General features: G+C 40.9%; 1 protein-coding gene across 9 annotated transcripts in view; it reads left to right on the plus strand.

The window, feature by feature from the left end:
- The window catches only part of SMARCA2 (SWI/SNF related BAF chromatin remodeling complex subunit ATPase 2), a 163,819-nt gene that overhangs the window by 50,211 nt on the left and 98,591 nt on the right, over positions 1–15,017 (plus strand). For all 9 annotated transcript variants that reach the window (XM_074330501.2, XM_074330508.2, XM_074330503.2 and 6 more), the window contains exons 10-17: positions 1,474–1,527; positions 4,368–4,498; positions 4,726–4,783; positions 6,911–7,011; positions 8,288–8,435; positions 11,899–12,062; positions 13,430–13,496; positions 14,174–14,284. In XM_074330501.2, coding sequence (XP_074186602.1) covers positions 1,474–1,527; positions 4,368–4,498; positions 4,726–4,783; positions 6,911–7,011; positions 8,288–8,435; positions 11,899–12,062; positions 13,430–13,496; positions 14,174–14,284 — 834 coding nt within the window. The remainder of the gene's footprint in view (positions 1–1,473; positions 1,528–4,367; positions 4,499–4,725; positions 4,784–6,910; positions 7,012–8,287; positions 8,436–11,898; positions 12,063–13,429; positions 13,497–14,173; positions 14,285–15,017) is intronic.

The following is a 15,017-nucleotide window of genomic DNA, read 5'->3' on the forward strand; positions in this document are numbered from 1 at the left end:
GTTCCACTAGCTAGATACTGGAAATTGGCTTATTCATTGTCTCATTTGATTTCCTTTGTTGGCTAAATTTGTAGCTTACTTCTGATTTGTATGGAAAGAATGGTGGGATTAATTGACTTTCTCCCATTAATTAAAACAGTTCCCTGAGTAGAGAATTCCAAAAATGGAAACTTCAGGGGCTGGTTTCATTTCTGAGTTTTCTGCCATTGTTCTCTCTGTATTTCTAGCCTACGCACAGGGCCTGGTGCTTTGCGATACTGATCATTTCTTTTGAGCTTGTAAACATTTTCACTTTGGGGTAACATAAATAGGAGATTAAATTCATGGGAAATCATCATCAAAGGGAGCAGTGCCTTGTACTTCGGCATACACACGTACATCTATTTTTATAAGATAATTATAAAAGAACTTCAAAATTTTCAAACGTTTATGGGAACTGTGTTTCTTCAATATGGACAAAAGGTTGGATTTTAAACATTTTCTACAAAAGCTGTTTTGTCAAAAGACAATTGAGTTATTTTCATGGAAAGGGAAAACGTATTATATAATCGATACCTTAAGTAAACAAAGTGGAGTTAATATTGATTCTGTATCATTATATATATTTTTAATTAAATGAAGGGCCCAGGGGAGGAAAGCTCATTTTCTTAAATGTCTTGATAAAGAAATGACTGAAGTTTTTTTTCCCCCTCATTATACTACCCAGAAATAGTATAACTCTCCAGCAATAACTTTAGAATAAAGATTCTGTAAAGGTGATGTTAAAGATTTCACTTGTCAAAGGGGTCATTATAAGCATAAGAAACTTTAGACTATTTTGTGTATATTGCAGATGAGACTCTCGTGGGTGTGTACAAAATGTGACATAACCTTAGCTTTCCGTTTAGGCTGTCTGAGGCACATAGAGGGTAACGGACTAAGATATTGGAATAGTTAAGAAATGGTAGATGACAGAATTTTATATGAGATTGCCATATCTACATCAAATTTTACTGCATATCCACTGTGGAAAGAGTATATATTATAAAAGCCCATTAGGTAGAATGAAAAACATTCAGAGAACTCACAGAATTTTGTATCATTTTGTATTTTTACGAGTCAAGAGTGTGGTTCAGAGTTTATTCTCAATAGACATTTTTAGAAAACTTGCTAAGGGAATAGGAAAGCTGAGCTGATTACACCAGGATTTGTCTTCATAGTGCCAAACACAAGAACATTTCAGATCCTGACCTCTCTCTCAATGCTGCCACGTCTTAAACAGCTTGGATCCTAGAGCACACAATCCACAAATCTCTAGTGTGCAGGCCTTGAATCACACCTGGCTTTAATGCTCTGCAAGTTGCTAATAAAATACATACTTTGTCTTAGTGAAAAGAAATAAAACTAAAAGGCATTGATACTTAAGCTGTGTTAGATGAGGATGAGTATCCATCTTCTTGGTTGACACATAACATTTGACACGTTGTTTTATAGAAGGCTGAAGAGAATGCAGAGGGAGGAGAGTCTGCCCTGGGACCAGATGGAGAGGTAAGGGATTTTGCATCCATTTCTACTGTGTTCTGCTCTCTGAGTCTCTGCCATACCTTGCAAGTACCATTGTCCAGGTATACTAATTTTATTTTTCCTCAGCTATTCATTTTTAAGTAAAAATAGTAGTACATTAGCATAATAGAACATTAGAATAGTATGAAAGGGATACACTGAAAAGTAACTTCCTTCTCAGGCTGCCAATCAACTTATATGAAGTTTCTTGTGTACCAGTCCAGAATTTTCGGTGCACATATAAGTGTATGTTTATGAATACTTAGGATGTATAAAAATCTTAAGTGATTCTGTAGTTACATTTGCCCAGGAAATGACACAGAAGTATAAACTAGGACCTGTTTTCCTTAGTTTATAACTAATTTGAAATTATCATATTCCACAAACCAAACAATTCACACACTAGGTTAATTTATTTTCTGACGTCTTCTATAGGCTTACAATACAACTTCTATTTGTAGATTCATCAGCATATTCCTAAACTTTATTTTTCTAGCATTTCCAATACTCTCCTGAACCGTGAGAATACAATTATTCATCTATGGGGTGTGTTTTTTTCTTCTGAAAACTCAAGTTTCTCTACCAGTGACTCATGAGGAGACATGACCCCAGAGCAGGATGAGGAAGGAGTTTGTTTCAAGCTGCCTTCTCCTCTCACAGATTCAGATAAAACTACTTGGAGGTTTAGGGTGGGTGGAGCGTTGCCTCTTCCCATTCTGGAATCACTGTGCACGTGAGATGTATTGTGAATGCGAACAGCCTGGATGCAGAAGAAAGGTTGAAACCACTATTCTATGCAGAAACCTCTTGAACAATAAATGTTGTTTAACCACTATAATCCGTCACAAGGAAAGAAAGGATCAAGATAAAATGTCTAATGTGTAAGAAATTCTCAGTGGGCTGTTATGGGGGAAGAATACTATATATTAGAGCACTTAGAAACACTAATTTGTAAAAGCCTAGCCTTACCTAAGCACGCCTCACATCGGTCTATAATTAATAAGCACAAGAGGGAGAGATGTAACATGTTAGTGCCACAGTGCTCTTATCTCTTACTATTTCTTGGGAAAATTACCTACTGATGTTGGGCCTGTGACATGCACCTTTTTTTTTCCCTTTTAATCTTAGCACATTGTGTTCTGTTTGCTGAAGTTGGCGAAGTGGACATCTTGCTCAGTTTGTTTTGAAATAATGTTCTTATTACACTCTGCTGTGCTCATTCCGTGCTTCTGCCAAAGTTTTCATTCCAGCCACAGTGATTTCCAATTTTCTTTGAGGCATGGCATCGAAAGCAATAAAACAAGCTGTATTATAATAGTTCAAGATCATGGAATACGATTTTTCTAAGGGCGGTGATAGAGAATGGTAGATTGCCTTCTTTGACCACGTGAGCATGTAGGTGTCCTTTTACATTAAAGAGGGAAAGACGTCATCGTGGCATGTGAAGTGACGGTGTTTGCAATCACTGCTTTAGCGCCACAAAAGGAAAAAATGATAGTCTGGATTAAGCCTTTTCTTTTTTCAAAGGTTATTTTTGTGGATAATCACTAATACCGTTGTTTCTTATTCTGATAGCACTTGTTGAGGGGGAAGAGGGAAAGAACGGATTTGGTGGGAGGTCGTTTCCCATTAGACACAGAAGATAACCTACAGAATTCTGTTTTCCCTATCGTTTTTATTTAACTCCAAATAAGAATAATTTAGGAAAAATTCTTTGGACTTAATGGATAGTCTAAACATTGAGTTTTATTGCTTTTAAGGAGATAGATAACTTGAACCTCTCACAAATCAAGCATTTCCAAACAAACATCTTGCCTGAGGATCTGCTCCTAGAAGTACAGTCACCCTCTAATCAGTGGCATTCATTTGCATAGGATTACTCCAATTTTAGGCCTTTTAAAAACAGTTTGTTCTCTGAAGTAGGTTAAGCATGGCCTCTGCAATTTCATTTATTGTCTTAATTTTCTGAGCAAGCCATTTTTCACTGACTGCCTAATAATGAACTTGAGCTCAGTCTTGGTCTGTTCTCCAGGTTTTCAAATGAGTGGAGCTTTTTGGTCTATCACACACAGGTACCAATGGTTGGTCTAGATACCTAGTGGTTTGGTTTTGGATAAAGGACACTGGTTCTGCAGAAGCCAAACCAGCCAGGAATGAGATGACACAGTTACATACCTTTTCCTTTTCCCATTATCTGTGAAACCATGACGTTGCAATCGTCATTATCTGCAGGGTTGTGATGTAAGGGTTTAGGTTCTTAGTTACCAATGACAAAAATCAACTGTGCCTGATTTAAGTAAGAAGGCAATGTGTTAATAGGGTGTTTGGGTAATTCATCAGCCAGCTCTCCAGGAAGCCTGGAGAACCTGACTGGAGGCTGCACCCGATGCTGTACTATTCACCTGGGTAGTGAGGCTGTGGCTGACACTGGCAGCTTGTCACCACCAATACCACTGTACTGGCACTGCTGCCCTGTGGTCTGCCCTCCCGCCAGTGTGCCTGTTGGTCCCTGCTTCCTTGAACTTCTCGCTCCTGATTCAGAGCCTTGGTGAGTGCATCCAGTGGGCGGAGCTGAGCTCTTGTGCCAGTCGGCACCCTAGGTGCAAAGGGAGGCTGGTGTGTTTTTTTCCATTTCTTTAGTAGGAGGTGGCCTCCTCCTTCCCACCAAGACTCATTAGATAATGACATCTCCTGTCACAGGAAAAGGTTTCAGATGCTGGACAGCCAAAAGCCTAAGAAATGTCCAGCATAGAACTGGGAGAATATTTCAACACCAAGTGGTGATGTGTTTTGTTGTTTGTTTGTTTGTTTTTTCTCCTTTCTAGCCCATAGATGAGAGCAGTCAGATGAGTGACCTTCCTGTCAAAGTGACTCATACAGAAACCGGCAAGGTCCTATTTGGACCAGAAGCACCCAAAGCCAGTCAGCTGGACGCCTGGTTGGAAATGAATCCTGGGTACAGCATTCAAGTAGAATTATTGGTGTTCTTTGGCTTTTAAGATTGTTGTGGCTCTTGTAAAACCTTGGAACTAAAGCAACATGACCTTTGCTGAAATGGTTAAAATTGTTACCTGCATCTGTCATTTGCACGTGGAACATGGTAGTTAAGTCATGCATGTATATATACTGTTTTATGATCGAAGGAACTAAGCCCCCTCTTCTTCCTCACTCCTTTTCCTGTAGTTATGAAGTTGCCCCCAGGTCCGACAGCGAAGAGAGTGATTCTGATTATGAGGAGGAGGTATGTATGCATCTCTGTTTGGAGTTGATTGGTTTGGAAATTTATGAGGGATGCACTTGTGTCCTGTCGCTTTTTCCTTCAGTGCTGGCCTTTGGGTGATGACTGCGACTGAGGGTTTGCCAAAGCTTTGGTGGGGCAAACCTTTTGGGGGCTTCTGGCCAATGGGGAGACCTGGTGAATTCTAAATTACAGAGAAGCCATCATTAAATCGGCAGTGATAGGAAAGGTCTTTTGGGGAGAACTGAAGGTGGATTCCTTTGGGAAGGACACTTCCATGCCACCAAGTGGGTCCGCCGCCTAAAAACTTCTGAAGTCCTTTGGGCCTTAGAGTCTATTTGAAGTGGAAAGTTTGTAAGGTTACATGAAAAGGTCAACATGGGCTTGGTTTAATGAGTTTATTGATCCCCTTGGTTTCTCTTTAAATTTGATTCCTGTTTGAATTCCTCGGATATCCATGTTACCAAAAGAGAAACACATTTTCCAGTCTCTTGGAAGAAATATTCAATATATCTAGAAGCTAAAAGGGTAACCTTGGATACTGTCAATGGAAATTAAGAAATAATAAATCTTTAGGTCAACTATGAAATGTTTAATAATTACAAATGAAGAAGATTTGCATCTCCCGTACGAGAGCTGTTAGTGCACGTCATTAGAGCTGATGTTTCCCTGTGTAGAGGAGCCGTGGTTCATAGCGTGCCATGGATGCCGTGGGCCAGGCAAAGCAGCCTTACTGATAATAGCTCAGTAGGATGTTAAGACAATTGTTATTTCCTTCTATTTAGTGGACCTGTGTTTTAAATTAATCTGTCACGGACACTGACTGCCTGCGCAAAGAGGAAAAATAATAAAATTTATATATTTTTAAAAGCATACTATTAAAAAGCAAATACTTTTAAAGCCACACTATTTTTTTTATAGGCTACTCTACAGTGAGATATTTGAAGCTTACAAAATCAATTTTAAAAATGTTTCTTGTTTACATGGATGAATGGGCCTGTAAATGATCCATTGGAAGAATCTTCTCATTGAGTAAGAGAGCCAGGGGCCGGGGGGGATACAGAGATGAGATAAAGTGGGCTGCTTAACCCGCATGTGCCAGCCTGAGACTGACACTGCAGATGGCTCTAGAAAGCTGGGGATAGAGTGAACTCTGACTCTGGGGTTCAGAGACCCCAAGTCGTCACTTGTCTGGGGTTTGTCACTTGTGACATGCCCTGTCACCTGTCCATGCTTCATTCCTCACCTGGAAAAGGAAGGAATTGTGCTGATTCCTCAGCTTACCCCCCCCCCCCCAGTGTCTCAATGACCTGTTATCATAGCCTTGATTTTTAGCATTAATATTGTGTCATATGACATTTTTTCACTTCAAGAACTGTCGGAAAAGCATTGTTCTCTTTCAGTCTTCTTTTAAAGGAAACTGGACTGTATTATTTGGAAAGATTTAGCCTTCAACACCAATGGTTACTATCGGACATGGTATAGTTAGTGAAGCTTTCAAACAGATCAGCAGAATATTGTACATAATGGATAAGTGGGGAGGTAATGTGTCCTTTGCCAAGTTATTGAGTTTTAATCTAAATATTCAGAGACATGCGATGCGAAGTAGCCACAGAAAACAGTGTGTGTATAAGCTCCAGTCCCACTACTGTGAACACCTGTGAGGCTATCACAGGCCCACTGGCATTATCAGGGAGGACACTTTTATGAGTAGGGCAATACTAAGATCTCCAGAGTCTGGCTTTGGAGAGAGGGTATAGTATGTCATTGGGTAACAGAGAGATCTGGTCTACAGGACTCTGATAACCAAACAGTAACACATGTCCCTCTTTCTGGCACGATTTTTACGTATTCTTGGGAGCACAGGTTCCAGGGGATCCTCAGAGGGTTCCTTTCATTCTCTCATTCAATGACTTAAACAGCAGTGGAACGGTGTGTATTGCCCGGTAGAGGTAGGTGCTAAATCTAGTTCCTCCCTTAATTGTATTTACTTCATTTGTGAAATTGAAGACTCCTTATTTTTTTTTTTTTATGAAGGTCAATACTGTTTAATCTCTTTTCTGAAAATGCCAATCCCTGAGATTCCCTTGTTAAAGTGAAATCTTCCCCGTGTCTTTGTTGTTTCCCTAGGATGAAGAAGAAGAGTCCAGTCGGCAGGAAACCGAAGAGAAAATACTTCTGGATCCAAACAGTGAAGAAGTTTCCGAGAAGGACGCCAAGCAGATCATCGAGTGTGTATCTCTCAGTTTTCTCCTTTGCACATGCATTTCGTGAGGATTAGGCTTTATGGAGTTTCTTTTAGAACATTTTGTTGAAGGAAGGAAGCAGACTTCATGCCCACACTCCACTTGAAATGCTGCTGTCAGACGTCCACGCTGAGCTCCTGGCCACCAGGCCCGAGGGCTTTGGGTGGCTCATCTCCTTCCTTCTGTCCTCGGGTCCCTCCTGAATCCCTTCCTGCCGCTCTGGCTCACTCCTGGGCTTCTCACCTGTCACGTGCACTCCATCCCAGATGGGACAGATCAGACGCGCCCCTCTTGCTGGCTGCTTCGCTGCCCTTCCTCCGTTAATGGCATCAACACTCACCCAGAAGCCCACGTGAGAAACACCATCCCCCCTTCTGTCCCAGCCACCAACTCCTGCCCACAAACACCCCAGAAACCTTGAAACCCTCTCTGCCCCCCCCACCTGAGTACTCAGCTCTGTGCTGAACCCCCCATCCTCTGTATCACTGGTCTACACAGCTCTTCGCTTGTACAGCTGTAATATTAAATGAAAATTGTGAAACCATATGCAAAATAGAACTTTATAAAGTGATGAGTTTTTTTCCTTAACCAGAAATAGATATTCTAATATTTTCTCCTTTTACTGCAAGGCTCAATGCCCTACTTTGGGAACCTTTGTTTTATCAGTCCGCCCTCCTCCTTCACTGAAGGTTTTAAGAACCTTGCCATGGCTCCGCATTGCCTGTAGAATAAAATACTAGCTCTGACCCGGGCGTGGAAACTGGAAGACTACCTTTCCTCTTTCCTGTCTCTTTAATGGTGACTTCGGCCCTCTCTCAGCTGTCCTCCAAGCTTTAGGCAGTGCTCTGAATAGGATTTGTTTTTGCATCCTGAGAGTCGTGGACAGCTTCACAGGCAAAGTTAATCTGCAGGTGTGGTTCCTGTTCATATCACTCATATGAGGTCAAGCGGGCCTGCATTCAAATTCTGACTCCACGACCTTTTCTGTAGCCCAGGCAAGTTACTTAACCTCTCTGAGCCTGAAGTTCTCCACATTGCATACAATGGGGATGAGAAAAATAATGTCCACCTTACTTAGTTTTTTGTGAGGATTACAGATAATGTATTTTAATTGCCAAGCGATTAAATAATGGGTGATAAATAAACCATACCTACTGCAGCTATTTTCGGCTTCCCATTCATTTTTTTGTTTTTTTGAATGAGATAAAATGACAGGTATACCAAAATGTCTGGGTGTGATTGTCCACTTTCCCGGTCTCAGGACAGCTAAGCAAGACGTGGATGATGAATACAGCATGCAGTACAGTGCCAGAGGCTCGCAGTCCTACTACACCGTGGCGCATGCCATCTCCGAGCGGGTGGAGAAGCAGTCTGCCCTGCTCATTAACGGGACCCTGAAGCACTATCAGGTAATCGCTGTGCTTTGTGCTGCCGCGGTCAGTCACAGCCTTGTACCTCAGTTTGATTGGAATATGTCATGCGCACGTTGACTGTTCAAGAGGTTTGATGACAGTGAGGCATTTTTAGGTCACACTGCTTATAATATTGACATTCGCTTCCTCGTGTCTCTAACTCTGCTCTTGGAGCACTTTCCATTTTACCTTCTTTACTAGGGCCTATCTGCTTTCTCTTTTATGGTTGTGGGACCCGTGTAACCGTTTCATCGTGGATCTCATCAAAATGGAAAGCCTGGGCACATTTTATGAGTACAGGCAGTATATATCCAACCTGGAAACAAATGAAGTATTTCTTCAGAGATTCCAGTGGTGGCTGCTGACATTTCAGTCGTTCGATGCTATGGATTCAGCCACCTTAGGAGTCAGTGCCTATGACCTGTATGCGTTTTTCTCTTTTAAGTCACAGGGAAGTGATGAGATGTGTGCTTTGAAGAAAACGAGGCTGTAAACATACCAGATGGTTCACTTGACCTGTCTGGAATGAGGTCTGCTCCTGCCTTCTGTCTCCTACCACTTCATAGTGTTTGCCCAAGTGTGTTCCTTGGAACATTTGTCCCATGAGGTATACCTCAAAAAGAAAAGCAAAAATAGGTTCTGTGTTCAAGTCAATATGGGAAATACTATCAGCTGTGACTAGGATTCCCATATAATATACTATTCCAATTTTGGATACTCATGAGAGTGAATAGGGGCCCTTATTAATTGATAAGAGACGTAAGCCAGGACCATCTTGAGCCAACCAGCTATACGGGCACCCTGACAGGGCCCCTTTTGGAAATCCAGGATATACATAAGCACAGTCATGAGTCTACAAATATAAATGTATACTCTATCAGTGTCCTGCAATAAAATAACTTGAACTTTCTATTTTCCAAACTTCTTTGGCCACCCAACCTTGTTTTCACGTATCGCCTTGTAAAACAAGTGTCTTTTAGAATATACTTGACGAAAGACATACTTTAGGCCAACAGTTCTTAAAGTTTTTGGATTCGGTCGGGGCTTCTACGCTCTTAAAGCTTGGCACTGTGTCTGCTTCCATGGCCCGGGGATGAAGAATGCAGTGACTGCTGCTACAGTCCTGCCTTGATTTGGGCTGAAGTGCCAGCCGTTTTTACCCACTGTTGCTTTTGCATCATTAGTGCAAATGTCAATACAATATAAAAGGTAAATAACACCCTAGTGTTATGAAAATCGTTTGGCCTTGTGGATCTCCTGGGGTCTGAGCATCCCCAGGGAGTCCCTGGAGCACACTCTGACAACCACTGCTCTGGCCGCAATAAGGTCACGTTTTCTCCATTGACCACGCGAGTTTCATGAGGTTCCAAGTGGTGAGCATCTGACTTGGTCTACCTGATGTAGATGTGAACTCATAGTATGTTCTAATAAGTTCTTGTATGTCTATATATGGGAGATGCATTCTTCGGATCATTCATAAGGAATTTAATGCCATGTTGATTTCTGCTGCCATCCACCACCTTTTAAAGCACTTTTTGTTACTGTCTTTTCAAACCTTGTCTGCCTTGCTTCCACATGTGACTGTTCTGTCCTTCTCCTGCACTGGGCTACAGTAGATCCCAGAACATGCCTTGCTCTGTACCACCTCATAAATTTCCTTCTTCCTGGACTCTGATTGCCCATATCTGCCCGATGAGATCATTTCCATTTCTCACAACTAACAATTGGAGGTCAAAGCCTTCTTGGATCACTGTCAATAAGTAAGCTTTCTACCTTCTTGCTCCTTGACAAGTTTTTGTATTTGTTAAGGTCTTCCTGTTACTTCCTGGAAAGCTATGTAAGCTTGGTTCAATACCCAACCCCTCCAAACCCATGGTCTAGGAAAGTCCAAATCACTTCCCACAATTTTCATCAATTTTTAGACCCGTCTGCTGCCAGTTTCTGCTTCTGTTTTATGTGGGATTAACAGAGATGCGAAATGCAGCTCGTTTGCCAATTTTCATTTAAAAAAAGAATTCACTACTACCAAGTGTCTAAATGTTTCTGGCATTTAGTTTCTTTTCTAAAGGTCTAGTGGTCTTGGTGTCATGTTACAGGCACCCAGCTCTTCCTAACCACCAATTAGGGTTCCCAGTCATTTCCTCACTTCCCCTCTCTATCTTTTGCCCATTTTCTCAAAGGCTCTTCCCATTTTTCTCCAGTCTCGTGGTGTTGCTGTTGTTCTGCAGAGCCCTTTAGGATGACTTGGAGTCTTGCATGGCACAAGATACTGCACATGGCATATGAACATATTTCTTCAAACCATTGCAGTGCTCTCCCTAAGAAAAACTCTGGCCAATACAATTTTATACGTAGGACATTGGCACTGTCAGCCATTTCTCGGTGTGTGTGTATATGTGAATGGCTTATTTTCTTCTCTTTGACGGCAAGCTTCTGAAGGGAGGCATGTGTCTTACGCACCTAGATACCCATCTGCAATAGCTCCTTATATGGTCCCTTGCACAGAATGGTCATTTCATAAAGTTTAAAATAAATGAATCACTCACTTTGTTTTTACATAAAACTTACTAAAATTAACATTTCCCTAAGTATAACTTCATTAGCACGCTAAGTTGACATTAGCTAATATATATATTTATATATAATTGAGCCTACCTTTTAAATCTAGCATCTGTGGTATGATGGTGGAAGGGAATTATTGGTTGGGAGAGGGAGGTATAACAATTTTGTATTTTCACCCAAACTTTCTTGTACTAACACAGGGAATCCAAAGCTGCATCTCTGGCGCAGTGCTTTTGTGCTTTACAAACACGGGGGACATGTTTCCTGCCAGTCAGCTCCAGGGTGCTGCCCTTGGGAAGGGCCCACATTGCTGCCGGGGCGACTTCTCTCCACCAGGAAATGCCCTCCTGTGGGCCCAGCAGCGAGCCCCTGGCTCCCTGGTCACCACGCTTCCTCACTGAGGGGATCCCGCCCTGGAGGGAGGTGCTTCTTTGCCAGTGGAACTGTGCCACGGGAAGGCTATTTCTAATGATCTGGGATCTGCGAGCCAAACCTGCCTCCTGATTTGTTCGTCTTTAATCCTCACATTGGCTTTTTGTTCTTGGAGTGGTTGGAATGGGTTTGGGTTTGGGTTTTCTTCATTTATAATAATTCTAGAATGTCATATACTGTGAAATGCTAAGCAGGGATGAGCAGCAAAGCTGCTTAAAATCCCACCAGTATGCTCCAGCCCATCATTTCTAAATCTGATTAACACTCAGCACCTGCCAAGCAGCAGGGATGATTACAGGCTCATATTTTAAATTCTTTTTGTGTTGGTGCTTCCCTTACTTTCCTACTGTGGGAAATCCAACCTACAGCCCTGAGGAGTTAAGAAGTCACAGCCTCACTTGAGTTGTATTAGTATTAATTACCTGTGCAGATCTTCGATAATTGAAACAATTACTCTTCATTTCAGCTCCAGGGCCTGGAATGGATGGTTTCCCTGTATAATAACAATTTGAACGGGATCTTGGCTGATGAAATGGGGCTGGGAAAGACTATACAGACCATTGCACTTATCACTTATCTGATGGAGCACAAAAGACTCAATGGCCCCTATCTCATCATTGTTCCCCTTTCGTAAGTAAAGTCATTTATTCTGCAGTTATCTTTCTGTATGTTGTGGAGGCCCTATTAGTTGCTTGTCAGTTGTTTTACACTTAAGGCAGAATTGTAGCATGTAGTGGGGCTACCAAGAGCAAGAAGTCTGGGTTTAGGTTTTTATTTCCCACCCCTCCACCCCACTCCCAGCCTCTGTGATTGGCTATTTAAGCACTGGACAAGGTGATTTTATCAGCCATTAATTAGCATAGCAGCCCAAGCCTACATACTGTACAGTCGGCCTTATTCATCATCACTCCGTAAGTGGCTCACGAAGGGGAAAGGTGTTGGTTTTTTAATTTTTAATTTAAAGATTTCTTTATTCCTTGTTCCGTTCCCAAAAGGTTAGATATATTCAAAAGACTATATATTGTGAAATCTTCCGTTATTGTATCTTTTAAAGCAGAATCTAAAGAAAAATCCTACCTATGCATTGTGTGTTAAATTTCCCTCAATGTATGCACTTTACTTTCAGTGATTTTGCTGCTTTGTAAGGACAGGTCTTTGCTGTTCACCGTTGAATTCCCAGTGTCTCGTCTACTGCATTGTCCTTTATAGATCTTTAGTGGACACTCCAAAGAGAAGGAAGACCTATTCACAGCCTCCTTCCCTGGCTGTAGTGTCCCTGGGTGTTTGGTTGCAGTTTTAATCACTGAGAGGATCTCAGTGCTAATATAAACGTGGACCTTGAGAAAAAAATAAAAGGTTCTATTTTAATATTGTCTTCAAAATTTTTTCTATAGGAGGACTATTTGTAGACCTTTTTAGTCTGTGTTATCTGAATCCATAGTATGTAGACATTCTTTGCATTTAGCTGTGTTTTCAGTATGCATTTTGATTTTTATCTGTAGTTTACATGTTCTGACTTGTATATTATGGTGACACTTTCAGGGAATTTTTTTTTTTTTAAAGAAACATTCATTATTTCTTCCCTTGCTTCCTCTTGACAGATTTATTTAATACTTTCATGTGCTTTTGTAATTTTTTTCCTGACTCAACTTTTCTCTGAACATGTGTGACTGTTTTTAAAGACTCATCAAATCACTTTGGCAATTGCTATTTTTTAATGCTATATTAAAATTTGGGGGGGGGGGTTGCCCTCTATTTTAATGCTTTCTTTAATTTTTTTCTTAAGAGATTTTTTTATGAGCCCACAACAAACTTGTCATGCTTTGTAGCAGCTTATTTCTAAATTAATGTTATTCCCACACCTTTAAAATAAATATGTGGTTGAGATACTTTATATTCTCTAGTCCCTTTCAAGGTAAGGCCTGAACATAAATAAGAACGTCTTTTTAACCACTGATTTTTATACAAATGTCCTTTTTTTTCTGTTTGTTTTATAGGACTCTTTCTAACTGGACATATGAATTTGACAAATGGGCTCCTTCTGTGGTGAAAATTTCGTACAAGGTTTGGACCTACTGTATTTATACATAAACGTGGAACAGCAAAAAATAGACCCTATTTTCTTCGTTCCATACGCACATCTGTGCACTGTATTTGGTTGTAAAGTTTTGTCATGTACATCATGTACAAAACAGGAGAGTTAATCATCCAAAGAAGATTACTGTAATAAACCATAATTACTTTCAGATAGTGAAATGCAGAAGAAAATTGTTAATTATCATATTGCGAGGTTTCTGATGAGAGTAATACAAACGACAAATACCGCACAGTCTGCGCGCTGCTGACTGCCTCACTGTTGGTGCTGCCAGGCCTACTGTTCCTGCAAAGTTAGGCAATTACCCAGGTGCCCGGGCCGCCTGCTGTAGGCTCCCACAGAAATGGAGCCTTTCAGCAGAGCAGCGGGTTCTCTGCTACCTCGAGGTCACTGTAATTTCCTTTTCTCTCTTTCCCCTCAGTTTTCAGTGGGAAAGCCTCTCTAAGATTCTGAAAAGTGTCCAGACCTGTGCGGTTTCACCGAGCACTTTCTTCATGGATAATGCACCCGTATATGATAATGCAAATATGTGCAATCTCTAGTCATGTGTTAGGGCTCCATTAAGCTCTGAATAGTGAGAAATAATGCACACGTACTTGCACTGGATTATCTCTATATATATTTTTTCCCGTTCTTTCTTATTCAGGGCACCCCTGCCATGCGTCGCTCCCTTGTACCGCAGCTACGGAGTGGGAAATTCAACGTCCTCCTGACTACTTATGAGTACATTATAAAAGACAAGCACATTCTTGCAAAGGTATGTTTACAAAAATTCTTTTATCTCTAATTATGGACCATCACACTGGAGTGTAAAGTATTCCTCAAATTATACTCACTAGTGTACTATGATCATTAAATGGCTTCTCTCTCTCTCATTTTCTGAGTCAGATGTGTTTCGGTCATGGGTTTTCATTTTGTGCATATTACCTTTTTGGTGTATGTCATTGATCCTGGGGCTCTTACCTGTCCTGTCAAAGTTAATGAGTTGACATCTCAAAAAAATTCACCTGGGTTCCTCCTGCAACTCTTTTTCTCTCCAGCAGCCCTGCATGTGCTTGTGGAAGAAATAATTGTTTTTGTTGCCTTGGGTTATTGTCAGTAGCGAAACTTCATTCCTTTTGTGCCTTTGTCTCTCCAAAGATGAGTAGGCACCTCTTCATATAGTCTTCTGCATGTGAACATTTCTCCGAGCTGCGGTTTTTCTGCTATCCCTGGTTTAGGTTTTTCCTGGTAAAATAATGGGCTATTATTGTTTAAATTACTCGGGGCTGTTTCTGTGACTATTTGGCACTGGAAAAGAGTTTTTTTGTTTGTTTGTTTGTTTTTTTACCTGCAACCTACATGTCTCCTAATTTGTATGTCCTAAGTTGTCCTTTAGCCATAAAATAGAAATTTTTTTCCAGTTATATCATCTTGCCTCCTAATATGTTCATGTAGAATGATGGAAGTAGTTTTCTTTCATGGAGCCAATATGAAAACTTAATTTTTTT

The sequence above is a fragment of the Rhinolophus sinicus genome, chromosome 16 (genome assembly GCF_057876585.1).
Source record: "Rhinolophus sinicus isolate RSI-liver-muscle chromosome 16, RSI-T2T, whole genome shotgun sequence".
NCBI lineage: Eukaryota > Metazoa > Chordata > Mammalia > Chiroptera > Rhinolophidae > Rhinolophus > Rhinolophus sinicus.